The sequence below is a fragment of the Vulpes lagopus genome, chromosome 6 (assembly GCF_018345385.1).
Source record: "Vulpes lagopus strain Blue_001 chromosome 6, ASM1834538v1, whole genome shotgun sequence".
Classification (NCBI taxonomy): domain Eukaryota; kingdom Metazoa; phylum Chordata; class Mammalia; order Carnivora; family Canidae; genus Vulpes; species Vulpes lagopus.
This window is the reverse complement of record NC_054829.1, coordinates 11,279,021-11,306,200: the sequence shown is the minus strand read 5'-3', so window position 1 is coordinate 11,306,200 and position 27,180 is coordinate 11,279,021. Positions and strand designations below refer to the sequence as shown.

Below are 27,180 nucleotides of genomic sequence, written 5' to 3'. Positions count from 1 at the left end.
CACTACTTCTGACTCTGTCCTCAACTTTTTTCCAGGAAGAAAAAATGCTGGGCATCCTGGTGCACCACAGAGTTTGGAGCGGGGTCTCCGGCAACGTGGGCATGGAGGTGGACAGGCTGCCCTTCCACACCACCCACGCCCAGGTCATCCAGAGGCTGGTGGATGTCACCCGGTGCGTGTGACTGTGCACACAGTGGCCATGCCTGGACCCCGGGGGGGAGTTCCCTGAGGACCCCCCGGTTTTCCCCGACGGCCTTGTGAAGAAACACTGGCCCTGGGTGAGCCACGCCCGGGCCCCCGCAAGGCCCCTGCCTGGGACAGGATAGTGCAGCTGATATGGACCAAGGTGAACATTTCTTTGGGGTTTCTGGTTTTTTCTTTTCTTCCTAAGTTCCAAGAGGCCTTGATCTCCACCCTCCTCACCCTGGCGCCTTCAGGGCGCCCACATGGTTCTGCTCCGAGGGTTCTCTGACCAACCATTTGTGGGCACACCCGCAAAAAATATTGCTGGCCAGGCAGACACAAGAGTAGGCATGACCAGGGCCGAGAATAATCCCCCAGGCTAATTAAGAAATGATAGAACGTTCAAATATGTAGTGTACATTTACAAAGCTCAGGACTTGACCACCACCATCAAAATATTTATACCTCTGAAATGCTCTTTTTCAAACAATGTTTTGTTTACTTGGGCCTTCAAACCTTCCATTTATCACCATCACCTCCTGTCTGCCGCTCACCTCTGGTCACCCCCGTGGGTCCAGATACCCCTCCACCACAGAGCCAGACCCTACTCCTTGCTTCCTCCCCATGTGCTCAGACCCAGCCCAGAGCCGGCGGTTCTGGCCTCCCTGCCTAGGAGGGCAGCCAGGCTCCTGGAGCTGGGGGGTGGGTTGGGACCCTGTAGGGGCTCAGGTGGCTCCCAGGATCCTCTGGGACAGCTGTAGTCAGCTCGCCCTTATCTCCTTTACCATCTTCCGCTGCACATTTCCCAAAAAATTAACAGCAGAGTCACTGACCACATCCCATTACACTCCCATGCTGCACCAGGACAGTGTCTTGTGCTAGTTCCCTGCTGAGTGATGGCTGACTCATCCAGATGGGGTAGTCCAGCTTCCCAGCTACAGCCCCAGACGCTTATTAGGCCTGCTTCATTTTATTTCCTCAAACACGTCTACTCCAGGGGCACCCTGGTGGCTCAGTCAGTAAAGTGTCTGCCTTCAGCTCAGGTCATGATCCGGGGTCTTGGAATCGAGTCCCACATGGGGCTCCCTGCTCAGCGAGGGTCCCTCTTCTCCCTCTCCCTCTGCTGCTCCCCCTGCTTGTGCTCTCTTGCTGTCTCTCAAATCAATAAATAAAATCTTAAAAAAACAAAAACAAAAACAAACATGTCTACTTCAGTTCTTGAAGGGGAATTAGTTGTAAAGCACGGAACACATGCTACTTTAAGTTGCCTACTCCACTGCAGAAGTTAAAGTTAAGTATCAGTAAACAATCTGGGATTAATTTCCAGTGCTCCCTACACAGGGGCACAGCCTAGCCCCTGGCCGGAAATAGCTGGGGTGGGGACTGTCCAGACTTTCCCTTGTCATTTGGGCGAGGAGCCCCCACCTACAGGTCTATGCTTCAGCTGGCGTGGGCTCAGGGCTGACGTGCTCATGGCAAGATAAGCTCCCAGTCCGTCCATCTGCAACTTCTCACAGCTCCCCGAGCCCCTCCCAGCTCTCAGCTTCACAGGCCAGTCATCCTCCAGGGATATATTCGTCCCTGATTGGCGACTGCAGAGCTCCATGGAACGGGGGCCCTCTGAGAGTGTCCCTGGCATTTCTGAAGTCTCCATGGCTAGGAGAGAGAAAACCTCACCTTGGTAAAGCTGCCATCACACTTCTGATTCATATTTTGGGGAAAGACGCTAATGGGCCTTTGGTTTTGCAATAGTAATAACAGAGCTCCGCTCTGGCCTGGAGCAGTTGAAGGCATGACTGTGTCATAGGTTATCTGCACTGTGGCTAGGAGGTTACAGGGAGATGATGAAGTTGTTTGGGAAAGAGCCTGAGACCCGGGGGGAGCCCGGAGAAGGCTGAGGATGAGGGTCCTAGCTCTGGGGTGAGGCATCTACACCCCCCGGCCCTGAAGGGAGGAAGGGGCAAGGATGCAAGAAAGCCAAGGGTAGACTCCTTAGCAGGGTCCAGCCCAGGGACCACTGGAGCACTGGGTTTCACAATCCAGTTTTCATGTGTTTCTGTTCCACAGGATGATTCCAGGTCAAGCCTTTAGCAAAGTTCTGCTCACATTCGTCCCAGTCTCGGCAGTGTTTTGATGAAGAGCCTGTGTCCACGTCTGGGGCGGCATGGACAGCAGGGATAGCAGCCACTTCCAGAGTTGGCTGTAAATGCCCCAAGAGATTTTCTTTGTGCCGCTTCCCCCACCTGTGTGGATGGAAGGAGAAGACCTCAAGATGCTGGAATCTCTTGATGGAATGATCCTAAATCACTGCCATTACTTGGATGAAGACTTGGCAGAATGAGCAGCCTCTCATTGGACTTTGCATGAACAGGAGACAAATTGTTCTTGTTCGAAGGCACTGTGTTCTGAGGGGTATATTCATGACTACGGTATAATGCGGCGTTGTCTAATACAAGCTTGGAAGGGTTAATACTGAGAAGGAGTCTAAGAAAACCGTCTTTAGATGCCAGTACCTGAAGGACCATGTGCCCCAGAGACACAGTTCATGTGCTCTAAAGGCCGGTGGGGAAACTGGTTCTGCTTTGTTGTTAGGAGTTAGGATTTTCTCCCCAATCCTGGAATGACTTCTCTTGGGTAGGAGCAAACGTGTCATTGGTGGTATTTGTTTGGAAACTGGACCATCATTTGGGGGTGGGGGTGGGGATATACCTGGGATAAGTTAGCGGAGAGAAAATTGGATCTCATGACCTCTATGGTACACTCCAGCACTGACGTCTAATGTCTAATCTAGCAGTGTCCTGAGAGTTGTTGAATTAAAGCTGATGGAATTGAAATCCTACCATTTCTCCAGGTTATTAGGTACCATTGTGACCTCGGGGTGGCTGCCATCCAACGCTGTTGTCTTGCTAGGTGAATTCCAGGAATGGAGGTGGCAGGGTCACCAGCTTCAAGAAGTAGGTTTTTCAGAAAAGCACTGAACCAAGTGGACTACCTTCTGGCTCGCTTGGTCATATCAGTCAGAGGAAAGCAGCAGATGGGGATGTATTCTGTTCTGAAAATTTCTCCCACTCTTGTCTGGCCAACCCACAGACCAGTGTATATAAACAGGAAGATGAGCCCTCCTCTTGCTAAGCAACACTGGTGAATAAGAACGGAATCTAATGACTCTGTCACCTTCCTTCCAAACCAGATGGGCCTTTTCGTCCATCCATTCTCTCGGGGGAGAAAGGAGGCTTAATCCCCAGTGATGTCCTCATTTAGTCTGTTTGGAAGAAGGATCAATTCTTGCAGAATACTTCAGGACTCCGGAATCTGACCCAGGGAAGGATTAAGTAACCCAAGCCAAATTTACGTTTTAACATGATGCAGTTGATCTTGAGCAATAAACATGTAGCCTGTCCCTGTCAAGAAGATGCTAAAACCTAAAAGGGCTGGTCAACGAATGTGACTCTCCCCAGACAAAGCCCAAGCAGTGAGGACAGCCCCAAGAGATGACTCCAACACGTCTTTCTAGTTTGGCAATCTTCCCTAACGAGGAGGGTGGGGGGGTCTGATCAAGCCTTTTCTCATCGTGGGGAACAGGGACCTGGGAGGAGATAGGGATCAGAGGGTGTGATAGTGTCCTGATCACAGGGCTGGGCTCTGTCCTCAAAAGGAAGGGGGCTGAATTAAGTCCCAGAGTGGATCTGCAACAATGTGCTAAAGAGCTAAAGATACTTGATTGAGTCTCAAGAGGAGGGAGAGAAGACCCAACTTCACTGGAGGGCTTCATCCTTTTTGGTTACTGCTGGGTAACCAAGGCCAAATACCCTAATTTCTCTGAGTTTTCCCTAAGAAAGCCGATCCCTGGAAATTCCTGACTCTGTTGGGTATTTCACAGAGCCCTCTAGATCCCCCTGGTGTTGAAAGACCCCCCTTCCCCATAAGGACTACAGCACACTCCAGCTGTGGCTGGTTACTTTACTTTATTTGCAGACTCAAGTTTGCTACATAAATCCATTGCACAGTCCAACACACACATACTTGGCATAAAAGAGAGGACAATACAAAAATACAACTCTTGATAAGAAAAGAAACCACCTTCAGCTCATCCCAGTCCATCCCAACGGGGACACCCACGTTTAAGGTCAAAATAGGGGGAAATTTGGGATGAGGAGGCATGGAGGCCTCAACCAGTGCCATTGCCCCACTCGGATTCTGCACTGGGGCTGGACAGACTTTCCTTGGCAGTGTGGCCATCTCTGCCACCTTCAGATCCGGTCACTTCCTTCTCCAGGAAGGGGAAGAGAAGCTCCTCGGGTTATGGTTGGCTCTCCATAAGGAGCTAGAATAGGGCTACCCACTCAAAGCCAAAGCCGCTTCCCTGGGCACATCCAGCCTCTGGGTACTTCTCATTGGAGGGTAAGAGACTCTGGATAACTCTACCTTTTAGAGAAGGATGCGGGTAGAGGGGAAGAGAGATTCAAGAAGATGTTCCCCTTGGCCTTCCTTTCAGGAGATTCCAGAAATGTTCTGTGGACACCAGCTGGTATCTCCCGATCCCTGGCCCCTCCCAAGGCTCGAGTCCACCTAGCCCCTTGGGCATGGGTGGCTTGAATCCCAGAACTCGGAGGGAAGTCAGAGCTGGCCCCAGCCCGCCCACGAGGAAATCCGAAGGGCTAGCACTTTACGCAAAGGTGGACAGATCCTTGGAGCAACAGGAAGTTCTTCTGGTCCTTGGTATGTTCACCAGGGTGGAGGCTCAACGCGGTCAGGCACAAAGTTGTGGGAAAGATGAGCCCGCGCTGAGCCTTCCAGGACAGAACAAAAGATGGCAGTCAGTCCCCTGGGCTACAGGTGGCCCCACGGGCCCACTCTCACTCTCCAGGTGGTGAGGAGGGCCCCTGGCCAGAGGGCCAGCGCTGGAGGACCAAGGAGGGAGGGCAAGCCCAGGGCCACCTCCTCTCCTTGTCCCAGGGGCTATTAAACCACTGGGGAGCTTAACCCCAGGCCTCTAGGCTGAGACATGCTGGAGAACGTGTCTCTGTTCTGTTTTGTTGTATGTGAGAACACGGAGAGAATGCCACGCGCCCCTCTGAACCGGCTCGACACTCCACAGGGTGTGTGGCAGGGGACAAAGGCAGGAACTGGTGGGGGGGGAGCAATGCTGCCAGCAGGCACATAACCCTCGCCTCAGTGTCATGGCACACAGCTGTCACGGAGACCCTGGCATTTCAACCGTGAACACACTCACGTGCACACACGCATGTGCACACACACAGCGGCTTCCGTGTCCAGTGCTTCTGGGCAGATGGAAACGGAAAACTCATTAGACTGTGTGTTGGGAACTCCGTGAGACACGCTGGCCTTAGGCCTCTACCCTGAGCTTTCAGTACTGGCTGTTTAAAAGGCCCACAGGCATGGCCCCAGGGAGCCCGAGGGTGCCCCGGGATCTGTCTTCCACTAGTCCCCGGGCCTGGAGGATCCGCTCAACTCTCTCCTGGAGCTGGGCACGTCCTCTCCCGTCACTCCCTGCACTGTCCCCCCCACGCAGTGCCAGGGCCCGAACGCCTCCCCACCTCCCTTCCCATGCCACCCCCGCCGGTCAGCTTTCCGCAGAGGACTGGGGCCCGCATGTTAACGACCATACAGCCATATGTGTCACCTCCTCGGGAAGCTCCAGGGCATCTGCACAGGCATCATCTGTGACGATGGCACTGGCAGGTCCCGGCAGGTGCGCACCCGGGTACCCGCTCCCATCTCCCGGTCCCCACCCTTCACGTCCTCACTCTGCACATGCACCCCTTCCCCAGCTTCTCCTGGAGAACCTCCCGGAGGTGACAGTTCACTGTCTTCCCCTCCCCAGAGGCCCAGCAACACCCGGGAGCCCACGGGGCCCACCCCGCGCCCCCGGGCTCAGCAAGCCGCAGCAGGCTCCCTGGGACCAGAGGGGTCTCGCCACGGCCCAGGCCCACCATCCCCCGCAGCGGAAAGAGGCTCTGGCTCCTGGCCGAGCGGGTGCGGGCAGTGCCAGCACGGGCCCCACGGGGCCCCCGACGGTGGGCCACCCCCCGGCTAGGCCAAGCCACCCACGGAGGACCCCCCGACTCCGGGCGAGTTCGGGGTCTGGAAGGTCGAGTGGAGCCTGGCCAGCAGCTCGGGCTCATCGCTCTTCCCGGAGGCGTCGGGGGCGCCCAGCGGGTAGGCCTCCCCGGCCCGGCCGGGCCCAGCGCAGCTGAGGAAGGCCAGGCAGGCCCCGCGGAGGCGGCCCAGGTCCCGGTGCGTGGACTCGCTGACGAAGCAGTAGAGCACGGGGTCGGCCACGCAGTTGAAGCTGGTGAGAAGCAGGGAGAAGTGGTAGGCGTTGAAGACGGCCCTGGCGAACTGGCAGCTGGCCTCCCAGAGGCTGCGCACGAGCAGCAGCGCGTGGTAGGGCAGGAAGCAGGCCAGGAAGATGACCACGGTGCTGAGCACCAGCCGCTGGATCTGGTCCTTGCGGCTCTTCTGGGTGCCGTGGCTGCGGCGCACGGCGCGCAGGATGCCGCGGTAGGCGGCCAGCAGCAGGCCCAGCGGGAACAGGAAGCCCACCAGGAAGCGGTAGTAGTTGATGCCGCGCTGCCAGGGCTCCAGCGGGTAGTGCTCGAAGCAGACGCGGTGCCGGTCCTCGTCCTCCACCACCTCCTTGTGCATCAGGAAGTACACGCTGGTCAGCAGTTCCTTGGCCCAGATGAGCGCGCTCACGCCCGCGGCCGCCTTGAGGGTGCGGAACTGGTGGAAGCGGAACGGGTGCGCCACGGCCAGGTAGCGGTCGATGGAGATGCAGCAGAGGAAGCCCACGCTGATGTAGATGTTCTCGTAGAGGAGGATGCCGCACACCTGGCAGGACAGGTCCCCGTGCGACCAGTGGTCGTGCTGCAGCACGTACTGCAGCCAGAAGGGGAGCGAGCAGATGTAGAAGAGGTCGGCCAGCGTCAGGTTGCACAGGTACACGCCCAGCTCGTTCCGGGCCTTGATCTGCAGGTAGCCGAAGTAGAGCGACAGGCAGTTGGCCGGGAAGCCCACCACCAGCACCGCCACGTAGACCACCGGGGCCAGCGTCTGGTGGATGGTGTGGTCGATGGTGCACAGGGAGTTGTTCTCAGCGGTGGAGTTCCCCATCTTCGGGCCTCGGGGGCCTCCCCGCTTAGGGGCTCAGGGATCAGCCCGGGGCTCAACCGCCATCGTGTTCAGAGGCTGTGGCTGGAGCTGGGCAAAGGCTGGGCCTCCTCGGCGGTGGGTGACCAGCCCCTGAAAGGTAAAGGCAGGGGAGGCTCAGGATACATAAGGGCAGCTACCATTATGTAGCACCTGCTGTATGTCAGGTGCTGTTCTCAGGGCCTCCCTTAATTGAGAAGATGGACCAACGCCAACCCAGCTAGACTGTCTGGTTCACGGTCTTGGTCACACACTAAGACACTCAACCGTGGTTTTTGCCTCCCTAACCCTCTTCCCCAGCTCCCCATCCCTTATTCATTTCCCCCGGTATCTCAGGGCAGTGAGCAAGGCTGGGAGCTCTTGGGAGCACAAACTCCTCCCGGGCCCCCTCTCTCCACGCGACGCTCCAGGTAAGATCAATCACAAGCCACACACACAGTGAGGGCCCCAACCACTCTCCCTACCACCACACTAGGCATCATTCACATTTTTCCTACTTGCTCCCAGGAACTCTGAGGCCACAGTCCCTTCTGGGGGCCTTTCCAGACAGCCCCAAAGAGGCCCAACCTTGCCTTGTCCTGTGGTGCTCTGGCAAGACACAAAGACCGTGCTTCCCATGGGGCATTGCCTCGATTCCGGGGCGCTCCTCAGGAGGTGCCGCCTCACGACCTGTCCATCGAATTGAGGACCCAAGGCGAGGTCCTCAGACACGAGCACCCTGCTGGGGTGAGCCCTGTCCAGGCTATGCACATGGTTCCCCCTCTCTGAGCGCCCATATCCTCGTCTGTGATGCGGGCGTGGAAACACCTGCCCTTGGGTCAGTGTCAGGGCCCCGTAAAAGGATGGATGCCAAAGTCACGGCATTGTCTTGCTAGAGGCAAAGAGGCAGGGGAAAAGACGGTGGTCTTACACTCGTGAGAAGTTCACGTTGTCAAGAATTTAACAAAGAGAAGGCGCCTGCTATGTATACAGGCACGTCTGAACAAGACAAAATAAAGATTTCTGTTGTAAGCCCTCATTAGAAATTAATCTATCAAAATGAAAGCCCTAAGCTACTTTTTAAAAAGATTTTTATTTATTTATGAGAGCGAGCGAGCAAGCGAGAGAGACAGAGAGAGAGAGAGAGAGAGAGAGAGTGCATGAGCAGGGGCAGGGGCAGAGCGAGAAGCAGACTCCCTGCTGAGCAGGGAGCCTGACCCGGGGCTCAACTCCAGGACCCCGGGATCACTACCTTAGCTCAAGGCAGCTGCCTAATTGCCTGAGCCACCCAGGCACCCCCTAAGCTACTCTATTGATTGAACCTTCTGGCTCCACTGAAAAATAGCATTGCATCTAAATCAGGACTTTTCAATTTTTCTATTTAAGAATCATCCTCCCAGCGGGCCTCATTAAACACTTTGCTCCCCCTGACCACCTCCTTTCCATGAAATTTTAATTCCTTAGACACACGACACACCTGTTTACGTGCTGTGGCCCTTTGAAGGGTGACACATCATTGTAATAGCTAAGATTCTCCTCACCCCACCCACTATCCAACGTCACCCCCCTGCCTTCAGAATGTACAGTCTCCGTGGTCGCAAATTCTGAATTCCAAGAGGCCGAGGCCACATGTGCCTCCAATAGTGCCTGGCTCTTCATGGGCACCCTCAAACACTTCTGGAATGAATGAGTGATTGCCACTTCCCCATTTGACAGGTGAGGAAACCAAGGTTGCCCAGAGCCAGGCTGAGGGAGGAAGCATATGCATTAGAAATCAGGCCCGGGGCTCCCGGGTGGCTCAGCGGTTGAGCGTCTGCCTCTGGCTCAGGGAGTGATCCTGGGGTCCTGGGATCGAGTCCCGCATCGGGCTCCCCACAAGGAGCCTGCTTCTCCCTCTGCCTGTGTCTCTGCCTCTTTCTCTGTGTGTCTCATGAATAAATAAAATCTTTAAGAGAAAAAAGAAAGAAACCAGGTTTCCTTGCTCCAGGTCCAATCCCCCCCGGCCCCCTGCCAGCCAGTCCCCCCACCTGAGACTCACTCCCAACCTCTCAGCCTCAAGAAGTAGAGGCCCCGGTGGGGCTCAGCTCTCCATCCTCCTACCCAGGACACAGCCTGGGGTCTCAGTGATGGTGGTGGGGGGAGTGCTTCTTCTTGTTCTTAATTGTGGTTAAATCTATATAACATAAAATTCACCACATTAATCATTTTTAGGTGCCCAGGTCAGCAATGCAAAGAACCTTCATACTTGTGCAACGAGCACCACTAGCCGCCTCCAGGACACTCCCTTCTTCCCAAACTGAAACTCTGTCTCATTTAAACACTAAATCCCCATCCTCCTCTGCTCCCCAGTTCCTGGCACCCACCACTCAACTCTCCATTTCTGGGAATCTGACTATTCTAGGGACCTTGTATAAGGGAAACAGTTCCGGGCTCGTCTTTTTGTGACAGGCTTATTCCACTTAGCGAAGAAATGTCCTCGAGATTCATTCATGTTGCAACATAGCACAGAAGTTCCTTCCTTTCTAAGGCTCAATAAGATTCTATTGCAAGTATTTACCATATTTTGTTTTTCCATTCATTAGTCGATGGACACTCGAGTTGTTTCTACCCTACTTATTGGCTATTGTGAATAATGCTGCTATGGACATGGAAGGTTGGTATCTATTTGCGTCCCTGCTTTCAGTTCTTTTGGGTAGATACCCAGAAGTGGAATAACTGGATCATATGGTAGTTCTATTTTTAATTTTTTGAGGAACTGCTATTCTGTTTTCCACAGCAGCTGCACCATTTTACATTCCCATCAACAGCGCACAAGGGCATTTTCTTGTTTTTTGGTTTTTGGTTTTTTACTTTTTGGGTTTGCTTATATGTTTTCATGGTGAGAGGAAGGGGAAAGGGGTGGCTGAGCCCCACAACCCCAAAACTCTGCAAGCAGCCCAGCGCATCAAACTTCGGCTGCACTCACCTTCCACTCACCAGCCCTCCTATCCCTGCATCCCAAGCCCAACCCTGTGGGGCCAAACCCCCCACTGGCTTCCATACGAGGAAGTAGATGCCCACACAGGTCCCCGACAGTCCCCAGGAGCACCTGCCCAGGACAGTGCCCATCTCTGCATTTACCTCAGGTGCTCTGCAGTCCAGATAAAGTCCACCCACAAGAAGATAAGATTCAGGGGATCCCTGGGTGGCTCAGCAGTTTTTTTTTTTTTTGGCTCAGCGGTTTAACACCTGACTTCCACCCAGGGCGTGATCCTGGAGACCCCAGGATCGAGTCTCACATCGGGCTCCCTGCATGGAGCCTGCTTCTCCCCCTGCCTGTCTCTGCCACTCTGTGTGTGTGTGTGTGTGTGTGTGTGTGTGTGTCTCATGAATAAACAAATAAAATCTTAAAAAAAGAAGAAGAAGAAAATAAGATCATTTATCAGCACAGACCCCCAGGTGCTAACAAAACAGGGTGAAGGAAAAAAAAAAAACAGGTGCTCTCAGGTCTTAGGAATTCACTGAAAGTCACCAGGCTGAAGCCTATTGTTTACTAGCGGTGAATGTACGTGGGGGGTGGGGGCACCGTGGAATGTGGGGGTTGGTGCCAGGGCAACAGCTTGTCCCTTCCTCTTTCCTAGGCCAGCAATAATCAAATTTGGGCAACCAAAGTAAAAAATAGTCAAGCCTGCAGGGCCAAGAAGAAACATTTACTATGTTTAGATTAAAGCACCTCCTACGTTTGCTTGTAGCAAGAAAAGAGGATTTGGGTGTTCCACAGCAGTGGTTTTCGAACTTGGGTGCTTCTGAGTCACCTGGAAGATTTGTTTAAAACAGATTATTGAGCCTCACCTTTAGAGTTTCCAAGTCAGTGGGTCTGGGGTGGGGCTGGGGAGTTTGCCTCACGCTCCTAGTGGCGTCGGCGCAGCTGGCCCACGGAGCGCACTCTGAGCAGCAAGGCTCTCAGAGGTCCAGAAGGCCTACGATTTGGCTCCTGGTAAGGGGCAGGGTAAGTGTCCAGATAACATGCATTCCCAAGCTGGGGAGCAGAGGTGCGTGAGAGGGAAATTGAAAACCTAGCAGAACCTTGTGGGCAGAGCCAGGATACAGTAACCTGCTTCAGTCTCTCGAGAAATAGTGACCAGAACTGTCAGGGTACTTATGCCTCATATTTGCCAAATCTTTTATGGTTTACAGAGCATTTCATGTCTGCCCTCCTCTGTCTTCCCAACAGTCCTGTTCTTTCCCCCATTTTAGGGATGAGGAAACCAAGGCCCAGAGAGATGGGGTGGCTTGCCCAAGAGTCCAGTTTCTCTGTTTCTCCCACCCTCAGGTAGCCTCCAATCTCATAGAACAGGAGCTATCACCTGAGACAGGGTACGGTGGTGCCGTGAGCATCCCTCACACTCACATTTAATGTTGGCTTGTACTTTTCACTCCACGCCCATCCTCTGTGGAGAGCATGCCCCTGTGGTTTCAACCCCATCTGTACTCTGATGACTCCCAGCAGGTGGAGAGTGGACACAACTAGCATCCTGCTGCCTCACTGGACCTGCTCAGTGAGCACCCCCCCAACTCCCATCATTTTCTGCACTAATCTGCTCTCAGAAGGGGCATCTCTACCTGCCCAGTTGAATGGCTTTTGGCTTCTTTCCTCATCTTCATCCAAAGCATCCAATTAATTACTCAGTTCTAGCGTTCTCAATTCCTAAATATTTCCCCCAACAGTCTCTTCCTCTTCTGTTCCCTCACCAATGCTCTAGATTGGCTTGGTCAGGAATTCATCCTCAGAATCAGTACAATGGCCTCCTATTGGACTTTCTGGCTCCCTCTTACTGCCCTTTAAGCCATCCTCTAAAATGCAAATCTAATGTAATCATTCCTACTTCAAATCCTTCAAAGGCTCTCCAACCTTCCATCCACCCATCCATGCATCCACTCAACCATCCATCCATCCACCCATCCATCCATACATACACCCATCTATTCATTCACTTATCCATTCACACAACAGATACTTATTGAGTATCTGTTGCATGGAAGCCATTGCACTAGACAGTCACTTAGTGTAACTCAAGTTGCTTTTCCTCTCCTGGGACAGTGGTGAAGACAGGTGAAGCCAGCTCCTGAGGAGAGCATGGGATTTTAAGGGAGTTCATAGGAGGTACCCTGACCCAGCCAGAAAAGCCTTCCTGAGCAGCCAGTTAGGCTAAGACAGAAGAAGGGGGAAGGGCTGTCCAAGCAGAGGGGGGTTTCTGTCTGTGGAAACAATGTGTGCAACAGGCTGAATATGAGAGAGGTAATTGGCACTTTTGGAGAACTGAGAGTAGCTTGGCATGACAGGGTCTAGGTAGAGTAGCTTGGCATGAGAGGGTCTAGGTAGAGTAGCTTGGCATGACAAGGTCTAGGTAGGAGGAAGCAGGGCCAGAGAGGAGACAAGAAGCTGGAGAAACTGACTACTATTTAGAAGGGAGGTAGGGTCAGGGAGCCCAGTCAGGGACAAATCTGAGATGTTCCTCAGCACTTGATCCTGAGGTCTCAAAAATTATTTATAGGTGGATGAGAGGTGGAGAGGTAGGCAGGTGGGTGCGTGGACAGACGGAGGGGCAGGTGGATGAGGGGGTAGATGGATAGATGAGTGAGTGAATGGACAGACAGATGGATGAATGGGTGAGTAGCTAGATGGGTGGCTTTGAGGTTGGGTGCTGGGACAGCAGGCATATCATTAATAGAAAAGAAAGAAGAAAAAAAAAAAAGAAAAAAGAAAGAAGATTCATTGTGGCCTCCCCTCCAGCAGCCTGGCACCTGCTCTGGCCTCTGGAGCTGGTCAGAGACTCCAGCTTGATCACCCAGGTTTGTTTTTTTTAAGATTTTATTTATTCATTCATGAGAGACACACACACAGAGAGAGAGGCAGAGACACAGGCTGAGGGAGAAGCAGGCTCCATGTGGGACTCAATCCTGGGTCTCCAGGATCATACGCTGGGCCAAAGGCAGACACTAAACCGCTGAGCCACCCAGGGATCCCCAGATCACCCAGGTCTTATCATCACAGTCAGCCTCCCCTTCTACTGCTTCCCAAGGTACCCCCGGGTGGAAACTACGCCTTGCGAGGGGTGTCCTTTCTCAACCTGGTCCCCATAGGAAACCTGCTCCTCATAAATCAGGGGACACAGTGGGTGCAGAAGTGATATGTAAATGGGAAAACCCAGACAGAACGGCAGAGCCAAGCCACATCGGCAGAGAGCCCTCCGCCGGCCGGGGGCCCTTGTGTGCACACGTTCTTTCCACACCACTCTCACCGGGGCTCATTTTACAGACAAGGAAACTGAGGCTCAGACAGGTGAACTGACCTGCATAGGACTCGAGTCATGACGGAGTAGGCCAGGTTTTGAACTCAGATGGGCCCAGGCTCTCTTCTGCGTCACGTTCTCGTTCCGTCTGTCACGATTACCACTGAGCGCCAGTGTCACCGTCCACCTCGGGGCTTCTCCAAGCCCCAGTCCTCAGATGCCCCACGAGCGCCCTGGGCTGAGGCCTGTGCTGGCCCCTCCGCCAGCAGAACCCCGTGTGCACCTGGTCCTGCAGATGCCCAAGCAGTGGGGGTCGGGGCAGAGAACCGACACGAGGGCCCCTGTGTCCCCCTGCCACCCCGAGCCTCATCATCCGGCTGAGAAGCCAGAAGGCTGTATATGCAAGACAGCCCAACACCTAAAAGTGAATCTGGATACAGACGCGCCTCAGCACCATCTCCTGGGACTTTAACCACCACGAGAGATCAGTCCCGGAAGGAAGGAAGCGCCCCCTGGACACCAGGCCAGTGTCGTGCGTTCCTGCCAGAGGGCGGAGGCGCCTGCCGCTGGCACTGAGGGCCGTGTAGACGGTGATCTCATCCCCGCGTCTGTTCCGAGGGCCGCTCGCACGCACTTACCCACGAGCCCGGGTTTCCTGCAGGCCCAGCTTCCCTGCCCCTCGGCGCCCTTCCCCACGCACGCGGTCAGAGCCTCACATTTACCTCCCTCTGGGACAGCCCTCCTTCCCCCACCTTGCTCCCAAATAAATATCCTCCCTCCAGCAACAATGGCAGGGAGACAGTGTCACCTTTACAACCCTCGTAACTGCCTCCAAGGTGGGTGGCTCCGAAGCCAGTGGGGCTGGCACTGCCGTTCCTTGCGCAGAACCCGGTGGCTCAGGTTCCCACAGTAAGCTGGGTGGATCCGAATCCCGAACCTGGCACCACGGCACGAGTTGGTTCCCTTTTCAGCTCTTGTGACCACAAGCCACCGTCAGAACCCACCTGACGTTGTAACCGAGCACGCACAGGCAGGGTGCACACGCAAGCACGCGGCCGGAGCAGCCGGAGAAACCAACTTCCCCGGAGCAGTACTCACCCTGCTACTTGCCGGGCACCCGGATCATCGCTATTAGGTTTTCTAAAACGCGGATCGTTAGCTACTAAATGGGTTTGTCGACCCATTCATGAGTCATGCTCCTCCGTCTGAACACAGCTGGCACGATGCCCCGCCTGCTTAGCCTGCAGACCCCAGGAGGGCGGCCAGGAGGAGCAGCAGGGAGCCGCAGCCCAGCGGACCTGGGGCTTCTCTGTCCACCCGGCTCTGCCCTCAAACCTCCAACAGCCGGGCTCCCCGCAGCCGCTCCGGGAGGCCTGGGGGAGGAGACTGGACCCACCTTGCGGGGACTGGCGGACGCCCTGCAGCCGGCCGGGCTTCCCCTCGGAGATTTTCCATAGACCACACCTCCCAGCCCGGGCTTAGAAAACCCCAGCTGGAGGCTGCCCGTTGGAGCCGAGGGAGAATCATGTGAACTCCGATCCGGTATCAGGCTGGGCGGTTGCCGAGGAACACTCCCCAGCCAGGGATGGGAGCGGGGGAGTGCTCCCTCCACGAATCCTCCTCCCACAGGGGGCAGGGCGACCCCTCACCGGATGGGGAAGCCTGAGTCAGAGGCAGGAGGCCCGGGGAGTGGGGAGGGGGGATGCTGGAGGAGCCCACCCATCAGACTACCTTGAACACCCACAGGACACCAGCAGAGGGGCTGCGGGATGTTGAACCCCCTGCCCCCCGGGGGTCCCTGCTTGAGCCGTTCAGGCAGCTGGAATCTACTGTGGACACCGGCAGCAACGCCAGGCCACGGGCAAGGGCAGGGGAAGATGATTTACACTCCCGTCCCCAGACTGATTCTGCTGCGGAGAACCAACATGTGGGTCAGTGGGTCACACCTCACCTAAGAAAATACCTGGGGAGCTTACACAGACGAATCCCGCTGCCCCGGCCCTACCTCACAGGAATTAAATCACACTTTCTGGAGGCCAGGTGCGAGCACCAATGTTTTTAAAAGGTCTCGGGACAACTCCAGCGGGCAGCCAGGTGGAGGAGCACTCGATGTGGTGGGTAGGCAAGCTGGATCCTGTTCTGCAGGCCAGCAGAGCCAGGGCCCCGGAGGAAGGTTCTGGGCTAGGAATCAGGCAAGCGTCAGTGTTTGGAAGCAGCGTGGCCCAGAGCAGGGAGCCAGCAGGGCTCAGGACTCGTGGGGTCCTCCATCTCTCAGGACCACATATAGAACTTTCTTGGTGCAGCTGAACTGAAAGGACCCCTGGAGGTTACCCAGCTCAGCCCCCTTGTTTTATGAGCAGGGAAAGTCAGACACATGGGGGCAAAGGCCCTAGGCCGGGACCTTAAGCTAAAGGATAGAGCCGCGTTCTCGAAATGTGCTGCTGACTTCTGGCACGGTGCTAGGTTGGCAGAGCTTCCTCCCTTGGACACCATCTCCTCGGAAGCTGCTCAGGGGAGGACTGCCGGAGCCAGAGAGCCAACATCCGCCAGTCATGGGAGTCCCCAAGCAAGTGCAGGTGCTCACCCCAGTGGGTGATCTGTGGGACTCACCCTCTCCGGAGGGTGGATCACTCTAGTCTTTCGGGGGGACTATATCGGTAGGGGTCTCAGGAAAAAAAATCCCCTTCTGTGGGGCCTGAGCCCTCCAAGCAAATGCTTCTATGTCAGCTGCTACAAGGCTGCACCTCATGATGGCGTGCTAGTGCGGGTGTAGACGCACATGCTCCCCAGCCGTGGAAGGTGGCTGGTGTTCCCTCCTGTCGCAGGAAGGAACGGGTGGGTGATGAGTTCCCGGTCAACTTACTAGTGAGTGGCGACCGGCGGATGCCTCTAGCTGTCTCTATGGGGTGGTCCAGCCTAACAGGGCACACAGGCACAGACTGGCCACACCCGCAGGAACCACTGACCACACTGCACACCCTCCGTCCCCCAGGACCCCCGCCCCAGGAGCTGCTCCCCTCTGCAAGCGATATGGACTGTATCTCACCTGGAGCGGGGAGCCTTCCTCTCTGCAGGGCCGGAGAGCCCCTCTTCCTCCCTGGAGGAGTTTGGGACTGCAGGTGGAGGGCTGGTGCTTACTCTAGATCAACTCAAATCAGCTGAGCCCACATCCTCTAAGACACCCACTCAGTAAGAGAAAAAAGGAGCCCATGCTGTGCTCTACTTTGGTGCCAAAATTTTTCTCTTTAACCCAAAACAAGAAAGAAGGACTAGGAACTGTAATGACACCAAGCATGGAGCAGCGGCCTGAGGGGTCCTTGGGATCCCATGACTTCGGCTCCCCCAAACCTCACGAAATAGACCTACATCTAAGTACAAAGTAATGAGTTTGTAATAAAAACATGGCCTCAAGAGAGGCCCCTGGCCTGTCTCCCCACCTCCCGCCCCCATTCACACTTCCTGTCCTCAAGCCCAGAGTGGCAGTATCTTGCAGCTGCCACTGAGCAGAGCAGGGAATTAAGTGAAAGGCAAGGTTGCCTGAGCTCTGGGGGCATGGTGACCTCACAGGGGCTGCCAGGGTCCACCTTGGTGGCTCCTTCCATCTGGAAAAGACATAACGCCAAAGCGGTGCCAAGCCTGCCAACTGTCCCCCTCTCAGCCCTCCAAAACAACAGCCAGGAAGCACTGTGGGGCCCCTAGTAGAATGGAAACCCCCAGAATGTCAGACTGAGCCTTGGGAAACCCTGTCTGCCCCCAGCGTAGACCTCTACTCCGATGACCCTGGCTCTGAAGGGCTGGTGGACTTTTCTGAGCCACAGGACCATAGGCCACAAGGCTCTTGGGCACCCACTTGCTCCTACAAGTCCAGGAAACCTGAAAATCAGATGGAGGACTGTGGAGTCCGCCCTGGGCTGGTGGCCCCATGCAAGACCTCCAGTACATGGCAGCAAACCCAAGGGCACGGGATGAAGGATAAGAGCACAGGCTCTGGGCCAGACTGCACAGGTCCAATGGCACTGTCTGGCTATGGCTATGTGACCTTCAGAGATGGCACAGCTGCTGACCAATGGCCTTCTATGAGAACCAAAGGAGATGAGGTCCCACAAGTGTCCAGCACCCAGTAGGTTCTTGGCATTAGTCAGGATACAGTGATTTACCCTAGAAAGAGTAAAGGGAGGGCAGGCCCTGGTGAGGTGTTTACTATGGTGCGCTACCTCGTTCCCATGGCTACTCTACCAGTTTGGGGCTAGTTGGGGTAAAGACCTCGGAGGCTGCCCAAGGGCTCTAACAAGCACAAGAAGTATCTTATCATGAGCCATCTTTGACGGCAGGGACCTTCCTGACTTGTGTCTTGAAGGCCAGCCTTGGCCTTCCCCAGGCCTTCTTCATTGGCATAGGCTTACGTCGGAGGAGCCCATGCAAGGTGCCATGTTGCTGCAGGTTCAAAGATGGCCACGTGTGAAGTCAAGGCGGCTTCAAGGACCAAGAAAAGAACCAGCAGAGAACCTCCCAGAGCGCCTGGCACCACAGCCCTGGTGGAGTCAGGGAAGAGGTGGGAACCACTTAGGATCAAGGAATGTAGTCATTGCCATTTGGGGAGCATGAGCTTAGCACTGGTATGAGCACCTTTCAGATGCTTCCTGTTTTAACTTTTGCACCCACCGTGTGAGGCACGGTTATGCCCATCTTCTAGGTATAGGGAAATGGAGACTCAAGAGTGCTAGGAACCTTCCCGGGGTCCCCTCACTGGGAAAGAGCAGAGCTGTTTGACTCCAAAGACTCTTGACCATGGTATGAGTTTCGTGTTGCTGCTGGAGCAAGTTGCCACCAACCTAGTGTTGTAAGGACAACACAGATTCCTTGTCTTGTAGTCTAGTGGTCAGAAGTCTGACATTGGTGTCCCTGGGCTGAAATCAAAGTGTTGGCAGGTCTGCGTTCCTTCTGGAAGTTCTAGGGGAAAATCCATTTCCTTCCTTTCTCCAGCTTCTAGAGGCTTCCAACATTCCTTGGCTTTCAGCCCCTTTCAACTCCCAAGACAGCAGTGATAGGTTGAGTCCCTGTCACGCTGTGTGACTCTGGCCTCTGCTTCCAGCCTCACATCTCCTCTGACTCTGATCCTGCTGCCCAACTCCTCCACTTCTAAAGACCTCTGTGATCGTACCGGGTCCACCCAGATAACCCAGGACAGTCTCCTTATTTAAAGGTCAGCTGATTGGCAAGCTTGATTCTATCTGCTACTTAATTTCCCTTTGCCACATAAGGTGACATATTCACAGGCCCTGGGAAATATGATGTAGATGTCATTGGGAGGCATTACTCTGCCAACCATGCCACCATGTGGCACTTATTAAAAACCCTATAGAGCAACCGCTTCCCAAATGTTGGTGTGAATTTCCCAGGAATCTTGTTTACGTGCAGATTGTGGCTCAGTAGGTCTGGGTGAGTCCTGAGCTTCTGCACTTCTAACAGGCCCCCAGGCCCCTGAGCCAGGCCTGTCTCTGTCTCTCCTGTAGGCCCATGTGCCCAGTACCTTGCTGCCTGAGGGTCTGGCATTAATAAGTGCTTGATAACTGGAAGTGGGGGCAGCTGGAGCTTGGGGCTGCGGGGTGGAGGAGGTAAGGAAGGAAGCAAATACCTGGGCATGGTCTCCCACCCCCACCCTGAATCCTGGACAAGGACTAACAGGAAGCAAGAAGGGAGCGCCATGGAACCAAAGCCATGTGGCCCAATCAGTAGAGCCACCTGTGAGGGGTGGTGATTTTGACAGAGCTTGTGGGCAGGGGTGGGCTTGGAGCTGGGCCCTGAGAGGGGAGGACAGGCAGGATGGGCAGCAGGTGGTGGAAGTGGGAAGAAGGAGAGAAGGCCCCAGCAGCCCTTGCTCTGAGGCCCAACACATGGCCCACCCACTTGCTCGCCTCTTCTCCTTAATCTTTGAGGCCAAATCCCCCCTCCGGTCAGTGCTGCCCACAAGTCTCCCAGCTGAGCTTCAGGAAACCTGCATCCAGGCCCTGCCCTGGATTTGCTGAATCAGAGTCACTCAGGGATGAGGTCCAAGAGCCTGCACTTTGAGCGATTCCTTTGGGTTTTTCTGACGCACACCAAAGTCGAAGAACCACAGCCCAAATGCCACCTCCACCACCTATCCCTCCCTGGGTTCTTTTTGTCCTTCCTTGGCCAACTTGAGACTTCCGAAAGATGAGGTCTGAGCGTTTCACCGCCATGACTGCCAGGGAGCTGGGGCCAGGGCTCCTCCTACAGACACAGGTGCCCAGTGAGCTCCAAACAACAAGCAGGTGTGGACAAGAGGACGGGGGGGGGGGGGGGTGGCTTCCATACTTTGAGTTACCACTATGTGCGAGGTGCTGTGCATCCCAGAGCCTTGATGTTGCCTCACAACAACCCTCAAAGGTAAATATTATTATCCTGGCTTCACCACCAAAGAGACCAAGGGTCACAGGGCTGGCTCGTGGCAGCACTGCTATTCGAGTCAAGTCTAAATTAAGTATATTTTCATAATTACCAATCCAATGCATGGGAATCTGTATGATTATCTGATCGTGTCCATCCCCCCTTCTAGACAGTAAGCCCCATGAGGAAGGAGGAGCTCAGTCTGTTTTCAGGGAGGATGTGGTATGGCCCAAAATAAATGCACAACAAAAATGTGTTGAATGTTCGAATGAATAAATGGACCTAAAATCCATTCCTTTCAGTAGCTCAGTGTGGCTGAAAGTGAAGTCAGGAGCTAATAGACTGGGGCAGACAGTCAGGCTCTGGGATAAGGCAACAAGAAGAGGGTTGGTTTTAACTCTGAGAATGTGGGTGGGTGACCATGTACGAAAACACAGTACAGTGGAAACCTACGGCTGAAGAGAGAGACTTTGGTCTCTCTGAGAAGGTCTCCACTGTCTGGGACAGCCTTCCTGCTGGAGCCAAAGCATAAACTACAGACCTGAAGGTTGCCATAGTGACTCGCCGGGGCCTGCAGCCCTCTCTGGCCTCCTGCCTCCCCACCCACGGTACTCCAACCCATCAGCTAATAACCTAATAATGTAGGACAACAGTCACTCCAAACACCCAGGCAGCAACCCTCTTGAAAAACAGATTTCTCTAGAGAACTGAGAGCTGCATAGATGCTCGTTACACTCAGCCTGGGCCACCTGCTAAATCTATTTCTCTGAATCCAAATTACCCTCCTCCTGGCTTCTCCCTCCTGTTTTAAAGACAAGAGGTTGGCAGAACTGGTGATCGAAACCTCAGATGTTCCGGGGAAACAGACACTAGAGAAGCCACAATATAGCATGCCTGCCCTGTCAGCCTGGAGTCAGGCCCAGGGAAGGGGATACTCACCAAAACAGGCTCTGTGATAAGGCCCAAGTGAGGGATATGTCCGGATCTCTGCTGGTCTTCTCTGCAAAGTTAAATTAATTGGTCACTGTGTCACCGAGAAAAAAAAAAAGGCAAAAGCACAAGGGAAGGCTTTCAAGTTGTGGTAGAGTCAAGATAGTTGAAAATTATTTGATAGTTTTCTCATTAAGAGAAGGGGTCTAAGTCCCCTCCTCCTGAACCGTGGTGGCCTCTGTTACTACTTTATGAATAGAATAAAGTGGAAGCCACATTGTGCCAGTTTCTGAGTCCAAGTCTGAAGAAACTGGAAGCTCCCACTTCCCATCAATGGGAAGAGTTGCTCTTGAAACCTGGGTGCCATGCTGTGAGGAGGCCCAAGCAGCCTCATGGAGTGGCCCCATTGAGAGGAACAAAGAACCTGGCCAACGGTTGCAGCTGATGGCTAGGATCCAGGGCTTGTCACATGAGTGTGGGATCTGGGAAGATCCTCTTGCCCTAGCTGGGCCCTATTGGCAGGTGGTGCAAAGGGCAGAGACATGCCGTCCCCACCAAAACCTGCCCAGATCGCACATTCCTGAGCAAAATAGATGAGTGCTGTTTATTAAGCAACTGTCTTCAAAGTGGTTGGTTAAACGGCAGTAGATAACTGGAACGCAAGTATTCTTTTGCTTCAAAATCAGGAAAGGGCTTATCACGTGCTGGATTCATTCATACTGTTATTTTAATTTCTGTAACAACTTCGTGAGATGGGTATAAATAATTTGCATTTTTTTCCATGAGCTACTAAGGCTCAGAGAGGGAAGGTGGCTTGTTTGAGACGAGTCAGCTAGGAGGGATAAAACGTGTTTTCTGCTGATTGCTATTGGGCGAGAGTCTTCTCTCCCTACAGTGTGCACTGTACCCCAAATGGGTGCAACACAAGGGTAACAACGATATTTATAGCTAACGTTTAGGGGGAACCGCAAGGCTCTCAAGGCAAGATCTTCACTTGCATGATCTCACAACAAGCCTAGGAAGCAAGCTCCACTATCATGCCCATTTCACAGAAAGTGACACCGAGGCTCAAAACACAGGGTAACTGATTTGCTTACAGTGATAGGTGTAATAAGGGAAAAGGCTGAGACCCCGACCGCACTCATCTGGCTCTGGAATGGCTCTCAGCGGCAGAGGCCAGGGGCTCCAGCGTGGCATCCTGCTAAGCACAAGAAGCTCACCTGTGTGCAAGGCGGGGGTGGGGGTGGGGGCGGGCAAAACCAATCACAGCATCTCAGATTCGGACCATTCTCGCATCTCTTTTGTCCTCACACCGCCTCACCACTCTTTCAGGTGGTGGCCGCAGCAGTAGGTATTTCTGCACAGAGCCCTGGCCACAGGAAGCGACCTGCCTGCCCTGGGTCACACAGTCTCTGGTTCCGTCCGAGTCAGGGCTCCGTCCTCTAGTCCTGCTCCTAAACCCCAACCTCCTCCCTGTGCCATTTGGCCGCCGCATCGCTGTTCCCCAGCTCCCTCCCCCCATCCATCGCCGGGGCCCTGCAGCGTCCCGACACCTGCCCTTCACGGAAGGCACGCGGCGCGGCTCTGGGAAAGGCGGGCCTGGCCACGCGAGTCTCTGGGCCACCTGTGCTGGCCCAGCCCCGGGAAACGAGGTGTTAGCTTCTGTGCGAGTGCGTGCACGCGCGCGTGTGTGCTGGTGTGTAATTACCGGGTGGCCACGGAGGCAGCGACCGCGGGCAGACACACGCTAGCCCAGAGGGGCCCGGCCGGCGGGCGCTCGGCACAGACGGCGGGCGGGCCTGGCCGCAGCCCCTGGGCCCCGCGTCCGCTGGGCGCCCCCACCCCGCGCTCCTCTGGCCGCGACCCCGCCCCCGCACCAGCCCCGCCCCCGCCCCGCCCCACCCACGCGATCCCCAGCACTAGCCCCGCCCCCTCATTAGCCCCCCTCCTCCCCGCCCCGCGGTCCCTCCCGCACCAGCCACGCCCCCGCGATCCATCCCGCGCTGGCCCCGCTCCCACCCACTTGGTGCCCCGCCCTGCCCTCATTAGCCCCCTCCTCCCGGCCCACGCGGTCCCCTCCCGCACCGGCCCCGCCCTGCCCCCACCCCACCCACGCGGTCCCCAGCACTAGCCCCGCCCCCTCCCCCCCAAGGTCCCTCCCGCACCAGCCCCGCCCCCACCTCCTCCCCGCCCCCGCGGTCCATCCCGCGCTGGCCCCGCCCCCACCCCACCCACGCGGTCCCCAGCACTAGCCCCGCCCCCTCATTAGCCCCGCCCCTCCCCGCCCCAAGGTCCCTCCCGCACCAGCCACGCCCCCGCGATCCATCCCGCGCTGGCCCCGCTCCCACCCACTTGGTGCCCCGCCCTGCCCTCATTAGCCCCGCCCCTCCCCGCCCCTGCGGTCCCCCCGCCCCCGCCCCGCCTCCGCGGTCCCTCCCGCACCAGCCCCGCCCCCACCTCCTCCCCGCCCCCGCGGTCCATCCCGCGCTGGCCCCGCCCCCACCCCACCCACGCGGTCCCCAGCACTAGCCCCGCCACTTCATTAGCCCCGCCCCTCCCCGCCCCAAGGTCCCTCCCGCACCAGCCCCGCCCCCACCTCCTCCCCGCCCCCGCGGTCCCTCCCGCACTAGCCCCGCCCCCGCGGTCCCTCCCGCACTAGCCCCGCCCCCGCCCCCTCCCCGCCCCCGCGGTCCCTCCCGCACCAGCCCCGCCCCCACCTCCTCCCCGCCCCCGCGGTCCATCCCGCGCTGGCCCCGCCCCCGCGGTCCCTCCCGCACTAGCCCCGCCCCCGCCCCCTCCCCGCCCCCGCGGTCCCTCCCGCACTAGCCCCGCCCCCACCTCCTCCCCGCCCCCGCGGTCCCTCCCGCACTAGCCCCGCCCCCGCGGTCCCTCCCGCACCAGCCCCCGCCCCCACCTCCTCCCCGCCCCCGCGGTCCATCCCGCGCTGGCCCCGCCCCCACCCACGCGGTCCCCAGCACTAGCCCTGCCCCCTCATTAGCCCCGCCCCTCCCCGCCCCGCGGTCCCTCCCGCACCAGCCCCGCCCCCACCTCCTCCCCGCCCCCGCGGTCCCTCCCGCACTAGCCCCGCCCCCGCCCCGCCCCCGCGGTCCCTCCCGCACCAGCCCCGCCCCCGCGGTCCATCCCGCGATGGCCCCGCCCCCTCCCCCCGCTCCGCGGTCCCCCGCCCCCTCCCCGCCCCCGCGGTCCCTCCCACCTTAGCCCCGCCCCGCGCACCTACACCTGGTTGGACCCACGGCCCGCGGCGCCGCCGGGAAGGCGCGGAAGTGGCCGCCAGTGCCGAGGCCCCAGGCCGCCGTCCGCCAGCGGAGCCCTGTGCGCTGGGGACCCCCCCGGCCGTGGGGACAGGAAGAAGCCCGGCGGGGGCACGTACCTGCGCGGTGGAGGGCGGGCAGCCGGTCGCAGTCACCCCACGCTTGGCCCGCGCCCCCGCCTGGGGCCGGCGCGCAGCAGGCAGGGTGGGCGCTGCGTCCTCCGGTTGCTGGCAGGGGTGGGGCGGGAGCGCCGGCGGGGCCGGTTCCTCCTCCTTGCGCCCCGATTTCCCCCATCTCCCCCACCCCCGGCCGGCACACCCAGCCCTGCCGTCCCTGCCCTGCCCTTCACTGCCCGCAAGCCACAGGCCAGGCGCCTGCCAGGAAGAACCGCAGTCGCCCAGACCTGCCCCAGAGGCACAGCACCCCCCACCCCCACCCCCGCCGCCACCGCGTCCCCAGCACAGGCTCCGGAGCCGCCACGTGTGGGCTCAGACTGGCCTTGGCCGCAAGAGGACGAGGGTCCCCCTCAGCCACACCCCTGGGTAGGCTGACAGGAGAGCCGGCCGAGCACCTGTCTCTGCTCCTCACAACCTGGGCGCCCGCGCATCTGCGGCTCGGGTGGACGCCCTGGGGCGCTGCTGCCCTGGGCCTCCCTCCTCCCCGACCTCCACCTCCCCTGACCTCCGCTCCCGCCGCCCAGGGGTCTGCATTTAGCCTCCTGCGCCCAGGCTCCCTGCCCCGGTGCCTCCCAGCCTGGTGCCCCGGGGCCCGGGTGGTGCACACAACAGCAGGACGTCCTGCCCGGTTTGCTGAGAATTCGGGGAGGCCTGATGGCCCTCTGCGTGCCCTGCACCCCGCATGCCCAGAGCAGTGACAGTAGCCAGGCTTGCCACTTGAGCACTTACTGTGTGCCAGGCACTGTGTGAAGCACTTAGTGGCACAAGGCTCATTTGATCCTCACCAGTGGGTTGGGTACATGCTGCCCATGGGGGGGATGAGGCACAGAGAGGCTGAGGAACAAGCCCAAGGTCACACAGGTGATAGGTGAAGGCACTGAGACTCAAACCCAGGCAGGGGAGCCCAGAGCCAGCATCCGCCCCAGGCTACCTTTAGCTGCTCCTTGTGTGCTCTGCTCTTCCACAGCTGCCTACCTGAATTCTAGCCCCCCCCCCCCATTCAAAAGCACTCCTGTCCCTGTCCCCTGCACTCCAGCCCCAGTCTTTAGAGCCTGCTCACACTTTCTTGGCTCCCCCCAGTCTGTACCCTGTCAGCTAGGCCTCTTCCCAGCATCTCTGCACTGTGCACTGGGGTCACTGGCACACAGCATCCCTCTGCGGGACACTCAGTCCTGGCCCAGCGCCTGGTTCTGGGGGGGGAGCACCCCGCCCCTGCTTGTGCAATGAGTGTCTGGAGAGGGTCGCTGCAGGCATGTGCAGAATCTTGTGCCATGGTCACCAGGACCACTGGGCCCAGGTTAGGATGCCGGGCAGCCAGATAGCGGGCAGCAGAGGCAAAGAGAGAAATGGACGTCTCACCTTCTCCTAAGCCCTCTGGGTGACTCAGCCCCTCAGTGAGTCTCTGGAGGGACATGGGCAGTGGGCAAGATGCCCCGGCTGGGGAGGTGGGGGGGGCAGGGGAGGCCGGCGAGGCCGGGGGAGCAAGCACCTCCCTGCCAGCTCTTCTCAGAGGCTGCATCAGCCCCTTGCGAGGGTCCTCATTTTGAAACCCCTCCTTCTTGCAAAATCTTCACAGATGGAGTTTTCTGGATTGACTATTCATGCCATAAAAACGCACATCTGCTTCTTAAAGATCGCTACCCTGAGACTAGTTGTTAAGAGTTCGCCTTCAAAGGCCAGGGTGCCTAGTTTGAGTCCCAGCTCTGCTACCTGCAGCAGGGAGGGTGACCTTGGGTAAGTCCCTCCACCCCTCTGTACCGAGTTCTTCATGTGCAAAATAGGGACAGGGCTTCAAAAGGTGGTTGATTTCATGACTAAATCACGCAAAGCCTTCAGCTTGACAACTAGCAGATATTAGGGTTCAAGGAAGGCTCGCTGTTACTGTCCCCTCTACAGACCCTCTTTATGAGTCTCTTACCATGTCCCTAGCACTTCTGCCCGGTGTCTCTCTGAATTCCAACAAGGCGTTTTATCCTTTCCACTTTACAGAGCAGGAAACTGAGGTTCGGCGAATTACCCGAGGCCACTCAATCCTGAGTGTCTGAACCAGGAGCTGAATAGGCTCCTAACTGAAGCTGCTTCTGACAACAATGATCCTCCTAGCTCCCCAGGAGAGAAGTGGGGTGTTGTAAAGCCTATCACCAATCGCCAAATCCAGGACCCCAGCTCCCGAGGGTACATACAGCGTATGCCGTTTAGACAGTTTATTACAAAGTGAATCCTGTCCGGGCTGCCGTGATGCACGATTCCGGCCGGGGTGAGGGGAGGAATACACACCGTAACTTATCAGATGGCGGCCCCCTCTCCCTGCCTTTTCTTAGCACGCGGGCTCCTTGCAGATCTCCAAACACAGATCCTTTTACAAGTGTCAATACTCTCCAATTAACATGAGCTCCGTTTGGATTCAGGCTCCACTTTTTAGAGATGAGAACAGCGTGGCACCTCCCACTTGTTACTTAAAGATCCCAACTTGGCCAGAACTCGGCATCTCTGGTCGTGCTCCCCTCAAAAAGATGCTCGAGGGCAGCCCGGGTGGCTCAGTGGTTTAGCACCACCTTCAGCTCAAGGCGTGATCCTAGAGACCCGGGATAGAGTCCCACGTCGGGCTCCCTGCATAGAGCCTGCTTCTCCCTCTGCCTGTGTCTCTGCCTCTGTGTGTGTGTGTGTGTGTGTGTGTGTGTGTCTCATGAATAAATAAATAAAATCTTAAAAAAAAAAGATGCTCGATTTAGAGAAGCAAAGAGAGGCATCACATTGCCTACAACGTCACCTTTGGGCTAGACTTTG

The 27,180-nt window shown here is 56.7% G+C and overlaps 2 protein-coding genes across 8 annotated transcripts in view; one reads left to right on the top strand and one right to left on the bottom strand.

Annotated features, from left to right (window-relative positions):
* The window catches only part of DGLUCY (D-glutamate cyclase), a 38,028-nt gene extending 37,846 nt beyond the window's left edge, over positions 1–182 (top strand). The window contains 1 exon segment of the mRNA XM_041757776.1: positions 36–182. Within this exon segment, the coding sequence (XP_041613710.1) occupies positions 36–182 (147 nt within the window).
* A 3,949-nt stretch (positions 183–4,131) lies between these two features.
* Positions 4,132–24,453, bottom strand: GPR68 (G protein-coupled receptor 68). Of its 7 annotated transcripts, none has more exons than XM_041757766.1 (3): positions 24,337–24,453; positions 20,955–21,015; positions 4,132–7,449 (listed from the first exon to the last, which is right to left on the bottom strand). In XM_041757766.1, the coding sequence occupies exon 3, from the start codon at positions 7,318–7,320 to the stop codon at positions 6,238–6,240; it is 1,083 nt and encodes a 360-aa protein (XP_041613700.1). In that variant the 5' UTR covers positions 7,321–7,449; positions 20,955–21,015; positions 24,337–24,453; the 3' UTR covers positions 4,132–6,237. The 7 variants fall into 7 exon arrangements, with proteins under 7 accessions (XP_041613700.1, XP_041613703.1, XP_041613704.1 ...); XM_041757769.1 differs by lacking the exons at positions 20,955–21,015; positions 24,337–24,453 and adding exons at positions 13,668–13,896; positions 14,706–14,988; XM_041757770.1 differs by lacking the exon at positions 20,955–21,015 and having other exon boundaries at positions 24,337–24,399.
* Between the last annotated feature and the right edge of the window lie 2,727 nt (positions 24,454–27,180).

Bases quoted from the DNA above. Each gene is read 5' to 3' on its own strand.
- GPR68 (XM_041757766.1), bottom strand. From the start codon at position 7,320: ATGGGGAACTCCACCGCTGAGAACAACTCCCTGTGCACCATCGACCAC.